This window comes from Thrips palmi, unplaced genomic scaffold (genome assembly GCF_012932325.1).
Source record: "Thrips palmi isolate BJ-2018 unplaced genomic scaffold, TpBJ-2018v1 HiC_scaffold_19, whole genome shotgun sequence".
NCBI classification, from domain to species: domain Eukaryota; kingdom Metazoa; phylum Arthropoda; class Insecta; order Thysanoptera; family Thripidae; genus Thrips; species Thrips palmi.
The window spans coordinates 9,120,240-9,134,827 of NW_023144628.1; the positions used below are offsets into that span (position 1 = coordinate 9,120,240).

A 14,588-nucleotide genomic window follows, 5' to 3' on the forward strand; every position below is an offset into this window, starting at 1 on the left:
GTGAACTGCGTGCCGCAAGAGAACCTGTCCAGGAGGTCCTGGCAAACGTTGGCCAGCCTGCTGCCCTGGGTGTGCACGCTCATGGCCACGTTGCCCACGCTCTCCAGCTCGCACTCGAGGGCCGCGAACGTCATCTGGGGCAGGCGGCGCCAGGGCAGTGACAACGCGTCGGCATTCTAGTCCGGCACTCTAGCCCTCCGCGACGACGCCCACCTCGTAGTCCGTGCGGTGCACGTCCAGCTGCAGGTCCAGCTCGTCGGTCCAGCGCGCCAGCTCCACGACGAGGTCCTCCATGGCGGCCCTGGCGCCCTCCTGCACCTCCACGTCCTGGGACGCCACGGCCGCCGCTGCCGCCGCCGCGGTGGTCAAGTAGTCCGGGACGGCGAGCGTGGCGGGGACGGCGGGGCCCACGCGGTGCAAGTAGCTCCGCGCCCTGGCCTGCGCCTGCAGCTGCCTGCTCAGCTCGTCGAGGCGCTGGTGCTGGACCTCGCACTTCTTTTGGCCCAGATAGAAGAACTGGTCGCGCAGGCGCTGCAGGTCCGCGCTGGCCGCGCTGCCGAGGCGGCGCACCGCCACCAGGAACTGGGCCTCGGCGTGGCGGCGCAGCATGCTCATGTGGCGGCCCCCAACGGCGTAGAACTCCTGCGCGCAGAGCGGCGCAGAGCCAAGGCGTCACAATCCGGAGGCTATTTCCACCCACAACAGCGACGGGGAGTGCGGCCTCGGACCTTGAGCTGGGACAGCTCCTCCGGCTCCACCGAGAAGCCGTCCAGGCTGCGCAGCTGCGGCAAGTGCAGCAGTAGGCAGCTGCGGTAGTTGCACAGGCGGGCCATGGGCGTGACGCCGTACACGGGGTCGGCCAGGCTGAGGTGGCGCAGCGAGGGCACGCCGCACAGGTTGCGGCTCTCCTGGGGACGAGACGAAGCAAAGTCCGGAAGTCCGGCAGGCTGCGGTCGAGCGTCCACTTTGAAACCAGTTCGCGTCGCTTACCTTCAGGCTGGAGATCGGGTTGCCGCTGAGATTGAGCGCGGACAGACGCTTGCAGCCCACCAGGCCCGCGCCTATGGTGCAGATGAGGTTGTCGGCCAGGTTCACGTCCTCCAGGGCGGGCAGCTGGCTGAGGTTCTGCACGGCGGCGATGCGGTTGCCGGCCAGGGAGAGCGTGGCGAGCTTAGACAGCGGCGCCAGGTCGGGCACCTCCGTCAGGCGGTTGGTGCACAGCACCAGCTTCACCAGCTGCGTGCATTCCCTCGCCGCGCTTGCGTCCCGCAGCTGCGACTCGACGAGCCACAGCTCCGTGAGCCGCGTCAGCTGGGCCACGCCCTGGGGACGGAGAAGAAGCAGGCCAACGTGAACCTCTGCGACGAGGATGGCGTCGTGCCACTGTGAACATGAACATGACTCACCGCCAGGGTCTCCGCGGGCTGCCCCACCAGCACCAGCTGCTTGAGGGCGAGGCCGGCGTCGGTGTCTGCGAACTGGCTGCACACGTCGTGCACCTGCAGGCCGCCGTAGTGCAGCACGAGCCGCGACGAGGCCTCGGTGACGGCGGTCTCGGACGGCGCGGCCTCGGCCCTGGCGACGGCCACGACGGGCTCGGCCTGCTGCTCCACCGGCCGGCCGCCCTCCCCGCCGTAGCCGAGCTCGCCACCACGGTCATCGTCTCGGAGGAAGCTGGAGGCGCTGGAGGCAGGGCACAAAGGGGCGCCTTTCAGAGTGAGTGCGGGGGCAGCTTATGAGTCGAAACAAGTTCACAGAGGAAAACTCGTGTGCCGGAGCCGGTATTCGAACCTCGAACCTTGTCCTCGTGTACTTAGAACCCCAGAAAAGGACGTATTTTCATCGACCGGGACTTCCCTTTCCCTACTGGAGCTCCATCCTCCCCGAATCCCGAATGCTTACGGTGGAGTGACTTCAGAGCAGCTTGCTTTCAGGGTAGTGCCCGCGTGGGCAGCGCCTGGCGATCACAACGTCTACGCTACACCAGTACAGTGCACCGCCACTACACCGCCACCCCCCGGCCCGGCGAGTCCGGCCTGGTCCGCCCCTGCCTGCCCTGCCTGCCCTGCCCGGCTCTGACACATGACGAACCAACAGACTAACGCACCTTTGACCGCGGTGCTCGCGGTGCTACTGCGCGCCCTACGTCTCGGCCCCTTAGAGTCCGCCTTCTTCTTGGCCGCTCTCGGCTGCGACATGTGTTTGGCAGCGGGCGGTGGCGAGCGTGGCGAGCGTGTCGAGCCTCGCAGACCATGGACGCCGTCGCCAACGCCGCCAACGGCAGGACGACGACGTCCTGGCGGCGTCACGGTGCGTCACGGTGACGCCAGGGACTCGGGCACGGACTCGTCGGGCCGAAAGCAAACGCCAAAGGGTCTACGCGGGCCTCGGCCTCGCGCCGCGGTCCGACCGCATCGCCATCGCCACGGAAACCGAAAAGGAGAAAAGGCCGATTGTCGCCGCCGTCGCCGCCGTCGCAGCCCAGTGATTCAGCCTCTGTCTCTCTCGCACCCGCATGATGCGCTCCATGAGTGCGACAGAGACACAGCGCCGAAACGACTCCTCGGCATCGCTCGGCAGTTCGCGTTGGCGAGGGCCGCCTGCACGTCGTCGGGTAGGCAACCCATTCGACGCGGACGTGGGGCGGGCGGACGCCAGAGGGCCTCGAGGACCTCGAGGAGGAACAGGCGAGTCCCGGCCAAGAAGGCCGGCGAGGCCGACAAGGCCGAGGAGCACGGAGTGTGCACGGAGGAGGCGAGGAGGCTGGCATTTTAGTGTGTGCATATTTCACGGCCCATCCAAGTTTTACACGGGTGCGATAACTTGAGTGTTAAATGTGAGGCGAGGCAGAGGCGTGCCAAGGGGCAGAGCCGGGCAGAGCGCAACCCTCGGCCCTCAGTGCCTGGCCTGGCTCTGCCATGCTCTGCCTGGCCGTGCTGAGGGGGAGGGAGGGGCCGGAGGGGCGACCATCATTTATACATGTGAAGCCGCCATTCTAGTTTACAATCCGCCAAAGGCAGTGGTGCTCCCCTTGCTCCCCAAGCGCGTCGAGCCGAGGTCCGTGGCGCTCCGGTGGCGCCACCCCCTGCCCTGCCATGCCGTGCCCTGCCGTGCCCTGCCGTGCCGTGGGGCGGTGCAGAGAAATTCGGGGTGCTGGCGGATATGTGTAGGGGCGGGATGGTTGAATACTCTCCTCCTCGCCCTCCTTCGCTGTCTCGCTGTCGCCTTCGCTTTGGCTTCGCTTTGGCGGCCCTCTTCTGCCCTCTTCTCGCCTTCTCGGCTTCGCCTTCGCCCTCCTCAGTCCTTCCCCCGCCTCGTCATCCGCTGTCCCTCTCTCCCCTTCGCCCTGCCCCGTCGCGCCCCACCCCAACTCGGCACATAAAAGCGAGTGTTGTTTTTGTTTTGCAGCAGCGGCTTGATCGCGCCCCGCCCCGCCTGGACTGCCTGGACCAGCCTGGACTGCCGCACGATGCACGACACCCCGGCTGGCTGCCGCTGGCTTGGCTGCCCGGCCTCTGCGCTGCATTTTGCATCCGCCTTCCTAATTTGCGATATCAGTATGCATTACTTCCGGCCTTGCGGCCCGTCTTGCCTCTGCCGCCACTACACTGCCTCGTCGCGCTGTCTCTCTCGCACCGCGCTGGAGACGTGCCTCGAGTGCGAGAGAGACAGCATGTTGGAGGGCGCGGCACGGCGGCTCGGCGGCGCACGGCCTCGCAGAACCAATCCGGTGCATGTTCACTTCTCTGCCGCCGCCCCGCCGCGCAGGGGGAGCGGGGCCCAGCGCGAGGCCCAGCCAGCCAAGCAAGCCAAGCGCAGCGAGAGGACCTTCTCCTCCTCGGGCCTATCAAGTGCTCCCTCAGTGCCGCCGGGGACGGGGAAAATCCGAGGACATGACGGGAAAGTTGCCCGAGAAACATCGCAAGAATGCACTTTGCACTTTTCTCACACAACGTAGCATCACCTAATACAATTGTTTTGCTGTTTTCCCTTGTTTTACGATTGGTCAATTTTTGATAAATTCACCGAAGGCTGCAGCTGAAGCGCAGAGGGCGACAGGTAGCCGCTATCCGTCTCCCCACCCCCGAAGGTCTGAAGGGCTGAGACGCTGAAACTCGGAACACGCCCTGCGGCCCTGCGGCCCTGCGGTGGCGCCGCGGTGTGCCTGGTGCGCCTGCTAGGCCGGCTATCTGGCAGTGTGGCAGTGGCTGGGATGCTGGAATTTGCATAGCCAAATTGGTATGGCGGGACCGTGATTGAAATGCAAATGGAGCCATCTGTGTCAACGTTCCTCAGCGGCTCCGCGGCCCCGCGGCTCGACCACTGCGAAAACGGGGTCCAGAGTCGCACCGACGGAGGAAGAAGAGGAAGAAGAGGAAGAATAAAAGGAAGGAGAAGAAGAGAGGATGACACGATAGAAACGGTCGCGACGCGGCGCTGCTGAGAGAGTGAGAGAGGCAAAGAGAGTCGATCGCATGTAGCCCACCGCTCATCGCCTTCCCCTCTGCTCGCTCTCTCTCGCTCCGCGGGGCTCAGGCGGCTAATTGGGGCCCCCTCTGCCTCCCTCTCTCTCCCTCTCTCTCCCTCTCTCCCTTCGGCCGCGCCCTCTTTTCCCGCCGGGGCCTCGCCGCTCCGCTGCCTTGCCGGCTCTCTCCGCACTCAGCCGCTTGGATTGGTTCATTATCGCGAATCATTTGCAGGCAGGATGGTGGGCCCCTCACCCCGCCCCGCCCCGCCCCGCCCCGCCCCGCCCGCGCCCGCGCCGCCCCCCCGGTGTCTATGAAAAGCCGCTTCCCCTTTCTGCGAGCGCCTCATCCACCCCGCCAGTATAAAAAGGCCATGAAACGGATGAAGAGGAAGTAACTACTTTTTATCTCTCTCTTTTTTCTTTGCTCCCCGCTCCATCCGCGCGGACACAAACACACACACAAACACTCACACACTCTCACACACACACTCTCACAGACAGGCGCACGGACACGTTACTCCGCCTGGTTCACGACATCGCTGCTAATTGTTTTGAGGGTTGACAAGGGGGAGGACGCGTGCAGAATCACCGCCGCCTATTTATTTTGATTTGATTCTTCTTTTTTTTTTTGCAGAGTCATCTTTTAAGTGGTCGACGACGGAAGGGGTGCGGCGCGCGGCCTCCCCGAGATTAATCATGGCCTTCGCGACGTGGCTCGGCGCGGCGCGGGGCTGATGGTGTGGAGGTCCTTTGAGCGCGTCGGGATCGAAACCAGCGAAACCAGCGGAACCCTGGAGCAGGCCTGGAGGCCCTTCCATAGTGCCGGCCGCGAGTTGCGGTTCGGCCAGGCTCGGCCCCAGGCTCCGCCTCTCCGCTGGCGCTGCCCTCGAGATGGCGAGCAAGGCCTCCTTGAACTGCTCCGCGGCACGGCGGCACGGCGGCACGGCGGCACGGCGTACAGTGTGGCGGTCATTACTTTTTAATAAGGACCAGGGCGGCCCCCGCTCAGCACCTCGCTACAGGCAATATGCCCCGCCACGCCCCGCCACGCCCCGGGTAAGCGCGCAGCCAGCAACGCAGCCAAGGCGGGAGGGTGGGTAACTCCGACGGGCGGGCTTATAATCTAAGCGTGATGTTGCCCCGGGGACGCCCCCCCCCCCTCCGCCTTCACCACAGCGTTATCCTCGCCTCCGCCTCGCCCGCCTTTCGCCGTGCAGAGCTTTGCAGGCTGCTTCCGAGTGGCCTCTCTCTCTCTCTCTCTCTCTCTCTCTCTCTCTCTCTCTCTCTCTCTCTCTCTCTCTCTCTCTCTCTCTCTCTCTCTCCCTCTCTCCCTCTCTCTCTCTCTCTCTCTCTCTCTCTCTCTCTCTCTCTCTCTCTCTCTCGCACCCTGCGGGACGCTCCGTGGTGCGAGGGAGAGAGCTTCCGCTCGGGATGAGTCCGCAGCGCCTTGCACCCTTCGGGCCCTTCGGGCCGCCGATTGCCGCCCATTCGTCTCCCCGTTAAATCGTTAAACCCGGAGTCGTGATGAAACGCACCGCACGCCCCATGGGCCACCGCGTGCGGGACTCACGACGGTGTCCGAGCATCATGAGTTTCGTCCGAGTTTCGTTTGAAGAGTCCCCAGTCTAAGCGCATCGCGTGGCATCGCGCCACGGCGCCGCGCGAACGGGGTGGAGGGACGGTCCTCATTCCCCTGGGATCGTCCCGGCCCGATTGGCGCGGCGATGACGTCACGTTACCAGCCTGTTACCACGGCGAACGTCCCTGACACAACAGTGATCCGTGTTAAAACCCCGGCCCAGGGAATCACGGTGCGTGAATCACCAAATCACCATCGCCGCCTAGAACAATGGACTCAGTGTGCGCGGCACGGCGTGGTGCTGGCCGTGCTGCCGCGCTGGCCATCGTAACGACCGCGACGACGAGAAAGACAAGAAAGCCTGGCAGGACACAGTCCAGGACGCGGTCCAGGACACTGGCAGCGCTACCGTGCAATCACGGAGGGAGGACCCTCAATAACGGTCGACGCTTTGACGGCATTGTGACAGGCGGCCAGGCAGGGCTGGCAGGCAGGCAGGCGGCCCGGCAAGGCGGCCAGGCAGCCCCAGTATTTATGGCGGGCGGCAGACTTGAATCGCCACGGCGTGTCCAAGCAGCCCGCGCGACGGACGGGCCGGAGGGCAATAAAACAGAAGCCCGCGCAGGTAGATAACAAATAATCACGCTAAACAAGCTCCCTCCTCGCAGGCCTTTATTTGAGTTAGAGTAGGAAGAGGCGGAAATAGAAATAAACCAAGCGGTGTGGCTGCACTCGGTGTGTGTCTCGGCGGCGCCACCGCGAGTAGAATCCAAATCATTCTCCCGCCATCATAACACGCCGCCCTTATTTTTGAAGCATGAAGTGCCGTGAGCGGACCGGCACGGACCGGCGCGGCAGCACCGTGATTTCTCGCGCACTTTGCGGCGACAGCCCGACGACGCCGATGACGCAGTGCCGGACGAAGGGGAACCAAGGGAACCGAGAACAAGATGGCGGCCCTTAGCGCCCTCATGAACGTCCGACTGGGCTCGGCCCCGCAGCGCCCGGCGGACCGGGCTCGATCTTGTCATCATAATTGGGGAGCGCGAGGCTGCCAAGTCGGCCCTGGCGTGCTGGCCCGGCGCCGCGGGCGCGGGCCCCCACCCACTGCGCGCCGCGCCGCGCCCCGCCCCGCCGCTCGGCCATCTTGTCGCAACGGCGCGCAACGCCTTCGACCCCGCCAAGCCCCACCCCGACTAATCCGCTCCCCGGGCTGTTCGCCGGCCTTACTTATCCCCGAGACCACGCTCACCCTGAACGGCGCTCGCCGACCCTCTCGCACTCATGGGGCGTCCCGCAGCGGTGCGAGAGAGACGGTGACGAATCGGAACGAGGCTGCAGGGGCTGCTGGGTGCGCTCTCGGACTTCGCGTCCCCCGAGCCACATGAACGCAGCCCGCTCCGCGCGTGGAATCATTTCGCCCTTATCAGGGAGGATCAGAGCGCCGGCGCCCCACTTCCCGCTTCCTCTGCGTCTCGGGGGTCTCGGAGGTCTTGGAGGTCTCGGAGGTCTCGGACCGCGTATCCACACGTCGAGAAAAATGGCTCTGGGTGGGCGTTGGTTTCCCGAAATGGCATTCCCTCCGTCATGACCTAACGGGTCTGGCAGCGTGCATGCAATGTGCTTGGCAGGGCCGAGGCCGGGGCACGCCCTGCACGCCCGGCATCACGGAACAGAGGCCGACTTATCGCAGGCCATAATTCGCCAGAAAGGAAACGGCCTCTATGATGTGGAAAAGTGCGCCGATCTGGGCCGCCCGTAAAGACTCATCTAGGCCGTTAAATTTGCTTGACGGCGCTCTGGGACGCCAATATGGACGCCGTAAATTCGTAACGACGCGCGATCCAACATTCTGTTTGACGTTTACGAAACGTAGTGCTATCGCGCATCGGACTGCCTGTTTTTGAATGAGCAGTTATTTCAACACAAGTCCGAATGGTCACGCTCCGGACGCAGCGGGGCCTCGCCGCGCCCCTCCACGCCCCGCGGGGGGCTGGGGGCCTCCGAGGGGGGCACGTCGCCAGCCAAACACTGCGATGACTCACCATCGCGCCCTCACCCCTCACTCTCCGCGCGCCGCCTAAAGTATTTAAACATTTCAAAAAAGAAAAATTTACTTTGCCGCGGGCAGAGAGCTATGCGCCGCTTACACCTCCTATCTACATGGCAAATTGACCGCCCATTCCGAGAACACTGAGCCCCGTCGAGATTCGAACCCGCGTCACGTAGACATTCAACATCGCCGAGCCAAACGACTTCACCAAACTTCCACGCAATCAGGCTCCCTGATTAGACTTCGCCGAATGGGTGGAGCGGGCGCGGACAATGACGGTTTCCAAATCAAAGCACCTCAAAACCGCCCCCTTCCCGCCAAACTGTCGCCGATGGTCGATTCGGACAAACTTTGGCCTAATCAAACAGCGCAAAGTGGACCCGCTTGCTAATTACGGCAAGAATGAGACAGCAGATGAGAGCATTGTTGTCTCGGCTCCCGTCCGTCCCCCCTCCCCCCAGTGCCGACCCTCTTGTTTTGTGCCACAAAATGGCTTTGACGACAGCGGTGATTCGTCCCGTCCCGCCAGCAGGGCCTCGTTGTTTTGTTGTTCTTGTTGTTTGCGGGTTTATGGCCTGCCTGTCACAACTGTTTACCGGCGTCGTGTGCATGTGTGAGTGCGTACGTGTGTGTGCGTGTGTGGATGTCCGGCCCGGATTATCTCGTCGGACAGTAATTAATGCTGTCACCTGTGGAGCGCCGCGCGCCCCGACACTGAAAAACAAAATCCAAATATTCTGGTGGGGGAGCTAGCCACGCTTCGCCATTCGATTGTCTCAGCCAATTATGCGATTCGATGAGCTGATTTTGACTTACCGTTTGCGTGTTTGCTTGTGGGTGGCGCGGTCGTTGGACTCTCAGAGATGCCGCCTCATGCCGCTTACCGACCCCGCACGCAACACACACAAGCACACACGTTCGCGCTCGCGCACCCTGTCGATGTCTCGAATCGGTTTCCAAACTTTGAAGCCGCTGCGAAGACCGCGTCGGCGCGTAACGAAGGCGGGGAGAAGAATGTGCCAGAACAAATGAGAGGCAGGCTGCATCGTAAAGCGGGGAGGAGCAGCGCAATAAGGACGAGCTGCATGAGGAGGGAGGCGAGGCGAGGCGGGGCGGGAGGTGAGGTTGGCAGCGCCGGCCAGCGCCGCAATTTGTAGGGCGGCGCGCGTATATTATGTAATAAGGGCGTAATAATTCGCTGGCACGCCAGATTAATGCATACGGGATGCCACGCGAGGCTGCGGGCCGCCCTCGGAACTGTAAAGTCGCGCAAAGCAAGTTGCAAAAAAAATACTAAAAAACTGGAAAAAGTAACCAGAGCAAAAACACGGATATTAGCAGTGCAGTCAACGTGCACTGCACGTACGACAATAAGTCAATAAGGATAACGATAACGAGCTCGACTTCCTCCAGCAGTCGGGCCTTTGTCAGGGACGGCGAGGACGGCGATGATGGGCCAAAGGACGCCAAAGACGAGGCCAAAGGAGCCGCACCGCCACTTTCTCCGTCGTCAAGAGGATTTCGGACGGAGAGCAAAGCGAGCACTAATGCGCCATAAAGGGCAGTAAATCCCTCAAGAATCAGAATCACTGAGCCGGCAAACTAACTGGCGAGCTAATAGCGCTAATAACTGCCTGGCTGCCTGGTGCAATAAAAGCGACTGGATAAATAGACAAAGCTGCGACGCCTCGGCCGCCAGCACGCCCATTGACGGGGTACTCGCGAAAATAAATGCCTCATCTGCTAAAAAGCAAACCCGGGCGGTGAGATTCGAACCACGGCGCGAGCGCGGTCAACGCCCGCCACGCACGGAGGCGCGCACGTTGCCTACCCGGTACGGCGCTGGGTGCTGGCCCTGCTCGCCCTGCTTGGACGTCGACGGCGGGGTGAACGCTCTGAAGCAGGACGACGCGGGCCGCGGACACGGCGCGGGGCGTCTTTTGTGCCGCGGGGCCAGTGGCTGCCAGTGGCTGCCAGTGGGCAGGCCGACGACCGCCACGAGCATGACGCACTACACGCAGTGCCACGCCATCAGGGTCGCGTGGCCTTGGGGTGTCTGTCAAAGGGTGGGGGTGTTGAGGGTTCATCCACCCGTAAAGAGTTGGCGACAAAAAACCGAAGGCGCGGAAGCTGCGGGGGCTTCCTTGTTGCCAATCACAACAGACTGACTCTGAGAGTCGTTTTCGTCGCTCCGTCTCTGTCGCACTCATGGGGCGACCCGCACAGGTGCGAGAGAGACAAAGCGACGGAAACAACTCTCGAAATCCGTCTGCAGAGCAGCGCGCGGTCTCGAAGGGGTGGCTGGTGCTTTGTGGTTCAAGCCTTTTCAAGTGAAGTTGTGGGCATGCAAAGCATGGACGTGGCTGCCGATGGAGTGGGCGGGCTGGCTGGCTCGACGGCGGCGCCCTTTTCCAGGTGGCGAGGTGGCGGTCGATGAGCTCGGGTGTGACGGCGTCCTCGCCCTCCGGGCCTCCGGGTGAAAGGGCCGCGCCGAGGCGACCCCCTGCCACGCGCCCTGCGCAGCCCTGCGCAGCCCTGCGCCCCGAGGTGGCCGTTGACTCCGGCCGGGGTCGCTGACACTACACCGTGGTGACACTGCGCTAATGCACTGCGCTAATGCAATGCGCGCGCAACCTAACGGCCGACAACGGACTGCCTCGCCGTGCCTCGCCGGCATTGTGGCCCCCAAGGACACCAAGGACGCATGATCGCCGCTTATTGAGCGCGCATTATGACCGGGCGAGTCAAAGTCCTCGAGGTGAACCACCTCACTGCCGGCCGGCCAGCCAGGGCCAGGGTGACGCCCTGTCCTCCTAGGGTCTTCTAGCTTCAACTCGACACCACCCTACATCCACTCTGCCCGCGCGCAGCCGCGCCACGCCGCTCACGGTGCCGCCAGTGCCGCCGTGGTTCCTAGTTCCGCCGGGCGCTGGCAGAGGGCGCAGCGAGTCTCTCGCGGCACGCCGCTCGCGTCCCGCAGATACAGCGCCCGTTTATCAAAAGGCTGCCGCGCACTTCACCCCTTGCTTTCTTCTCGTGAGTGGTTGATCTGCTCTTGTCGTTTTTCTCAATTTTTGAAGGGGTCAGTCCTTTCCTTCTAGGACGACCCTAATTACCTAGCAACCCACCAATGCAATGAGAGGCGAATTCGTCTTGAAGTCGGGCAGGGTAGGGTCGGTGGGAGTCCTCCTGTGTCGTCCACCGCGTCTGCTGGGTGACTGACCGCCACCGAGCCGTCCAAGTCCCGAGTCACTGAACCCGACTCGTGGACGGACGCCGCGGCATCCCGAACACCCCGCTGTGCCCGACACAAGTGTTGCAGTGTTGCGGGTCACGCGGAAGGCAGGGAGGCCGCAGGGAGGGCCCCCGGAACAAAGACATCGGTCATGAGGCGATGGGGCTGGGCGTGCTGGGCGTGCTGGGGGTCAGCGCACTCAAGAGGGTCGGCGGCGGTTGGGCCAACATGCCCGAACGGGGCATCATCTTGGGCGTGCCGGTCGCACAGTGGGCCAGAAGCCGGCGGAGGCGGCCAAAACTCTCGACGCGTTTTGAGCTCCAGAGTCGTTAAATGGGACTCGAACCGAACGTGTGACCCCACCAATGGATTGCTCTCCGAACGAGGAATCCTCTGGTGGGGTCACGCGTTCGTTTCGAGGCCTGTTTAGCGACTCAAGAGCTCAAAACGCGTCGAGAGTTTTGGCCACCTCCACCGGTCTTCTGGCCTACTGTGGGTCGTCAACGTGAGGAAATCAGGCGCACTAACTTGCCATGGACTCGCTGACAGTATGCTCACAGAACCACACCCACCGGGTATGCACTGCTGCTAATGTCTCCCCCCTCCCCACACGCATTTTGGCGTGTCGCCGCGCTGCCGCCCACACGCGGCGTGACGAGGGCGATGACGCTCGCAGCACGGCGGCGGACACGAAGTGGACACACAGTGGACACTAGTGGACACACACACCGACGCATCGCGGCGGGTGGCGGACTGGCGGCGGACTGGCGGCCCGGCATGTCAAAGAGGGTGCCGTGTTGTGCCAGCACCGCCAGCACCCAGGCCAACAGGGCGAGGCGAGCGGAGCGGGCCTGGCCTCTAGCCTGGCCGAGGCCCCGTGGGGGGCGGGAGTTAGTGGGCCTCGTGGGCCACGAGGCCCACTAGCGGGAGTCTGCGTTCGAGCCCGGCCTGCGGACCATGGTTGTTATTCGGACGTTTCTCCACAAGCCTCACGTTTGAAGTTGTCGCGTCTAGTTGCCATTCTCTTCATCGCTTTCCCCTTCACCCTTGTTGTCTGAGGTAAAGAGCCAACCGGTCCACTTTGTACATGGAAACACGCCAGTCGATGATCGTGGAATCCGAAATGAAGCTGTTTGATCGGTCGGCCCGATTGGCGTCGCAAAAACGCAGCCTGAGACGCGGGGCGAGGCGGGCCTTCTCCGGGGACCCCGACAACAAGCCTAGACCCCACAGACCGCGCTACGTACTGTACGCCCCGCAGGGACCGCAGGGACCGCAGGGACGCGTGGAGGATGTGGCCACGCCAGCCTCGCCGACAAACAGCACAAACATGTCCATTCGTCGCAGAAGAGATCAGGCCGACGATTGCTTCCTGCGAGACGAACCGGCCGAGCCAAACACTGCCCAGGTACGCCCAGGTACGCCCTACCCTCGGCGACACGCATCCACAACAAACAGACACACCCCCGGCGCGCTGAGTTTGCCAAAAATTTGGGTGTTCTTTTTTGAGGCAGTGAATCACTGACACACTGACCGAACAATCTGGACAGAAGGTGCCTAACGTTTTTTTTTTGTCGTTTTTTTTTACTGGTAAAAAAGTCGACTTTAAAAAAAGAAAAAGAAAAAAGACCGACTGGTTGTTCCTTTCTTGTGGGCGAAAAAGTGAAGGGGTCCTGGGCAGAAAAACTGTGCCGACAAAATAAAAGAGTTTAAAGGGCGCGGTGTTTTCTATCCGTTATGTAAAATTTTCAAACAAATGCGCGTTGGGTCTGCTGCGATTCATGGCAGCATCAGAAGCCTCGTTCAAGGATTCGGAACGTGGCGTTGCCGGATGTGTGTTAATTTCACCCATTCTCACCCAGCACGGTACAAAAAATATCTTAGACATACCCCGTGCGTGTACAGCAGTACCTTGATGTTCAGCGTCTCCCGACAGCCGCGCTCCACACTATGTAAAGGAAAGAGAGCGTTTCACAGTGTTGGTTTGGGGCGGGAGCGTTAGGGGGCGCATTTTCTGACGTACGTGCAGTTTTTGCTCCACTGTCGCGCCCAATACTGAAATGGACAGTTAGCTTTGTATTGTTTCGTCAACAAACAGGCCAAAAACTAAGTCAAAGGCACGGATTTTTTCATTCTAGAAAAAAAAAAAAGAAAGAACAGTTTCGTCTGGAAGCAACGGTGTCCAGGCCACAAAAAGTGACCACTTCTCTCCAATTTTTTTCCACCCCGCGACATCGGACCGTTCTCCGGACGACTCGTGAAAGTGACCTAGGCGCGTATTATCACGTTTACTTTTGGTCCGGACTTTCGCTTTCGGGGGAAAAAATATGGATTCCGTAAAAGGGGAGCGAGCCGTTTCCAAGAAATCCAATGATGCATCCACCGTCCACCACGGTGACTACCGAAAAACAGGGCAGAAAAAAGGGTTCTTTTCCTCGATCGGGTTGGGTACGTATACACAGCAGCAGCGACATTTTGCTGTTGTGAGTCTTTTTCGGATCATTGCCTCTTGCCTGGCTGGCGCGCCCAGCACGGCGACAGTGTGTGTTCTTCTGGTTCCTTTTTGTTTTGGAAATGGCATCGGCACGCAATGAGAGCCTCGGGCCGGTCGGGCCGGTCGGCCGGTCAATGAACCAGGGTGTCGGTGTGACGAAGTATGGAACGCACCCTTCCTGATTCCCACAGGCAGACAGGGTGTGGAGCAGTGCGGGGCCGACGCTCCCGGGAAGCCCGCCCCACAATGCAGGCAGTGCCACAATGGAAGAAGCGCATGTTTTGCCAGCAGTGCCAAAAGGCCCAACTCCTTACCAGGCTGACCAAAAAAAAAAAAACACGGACAACCACCCACGAAACGCGCCGAAAAGGACGGGATGGAACTCTTCAAATCAAACCTAACCTAACCTAACTCTTCAAATCAAACTGGAAGTCAGGCTAGCAGTTGCTGCACGACAAAAATTCCCTTCCCACGATGCATGCTTCAGTGTCGAAAGGGATTGCTTTTGGCCGGTCCCACGTGCATTATCATCAGCAAACACTATTACCGCAGGTGTGTCTCTGTTTCCGGGACAGTCCATTATAACGAACTGGCCGCAAAAATATATTAATCATCGGCCGAAGGCGCCCTGAAGGGCTTGCTGGCAGCTTGCTGGCTCACAATGCCGAACCCGGCCGCCGAACCGCAGCCAAGCCACGCCGCGGCAGTCGCTTGGGGTGTCCGAGGGTCCAACCGAGACCGCAGAGAGAGAAAGCGGCT

At 61.7% G+C, this 14,588-nt stretch overlaps 1 protein-coding gene across 1 annotated transcript; it reads right to left on the reverse strand.

Moving 5' to 3' along the window:
• Positions 1-189: 189 nt before the first annotated feature.
• LOC117646311 (leucine-rich repeat-containing protein 9-like) lies at positions 190-2,994 on the reverse strand. Its single transcript, XM_034387172.1, has 4 exons — positions 2,980-2,994; positions 991-1,383; positions 729-908; positions 190-495 (listed from the first exon to the last, which is right to left on the reverse strand). The coding sequence occupies exons 1-4, from the start codon at positions 2,992-2,994 to the stop codon at positions 190-192; spliced, it is 894 nt and encodes a 297-aa protein (XP_034243063.1).
• Positions 2,995-14,588: the final 11,594 nt, after the last annotated feature.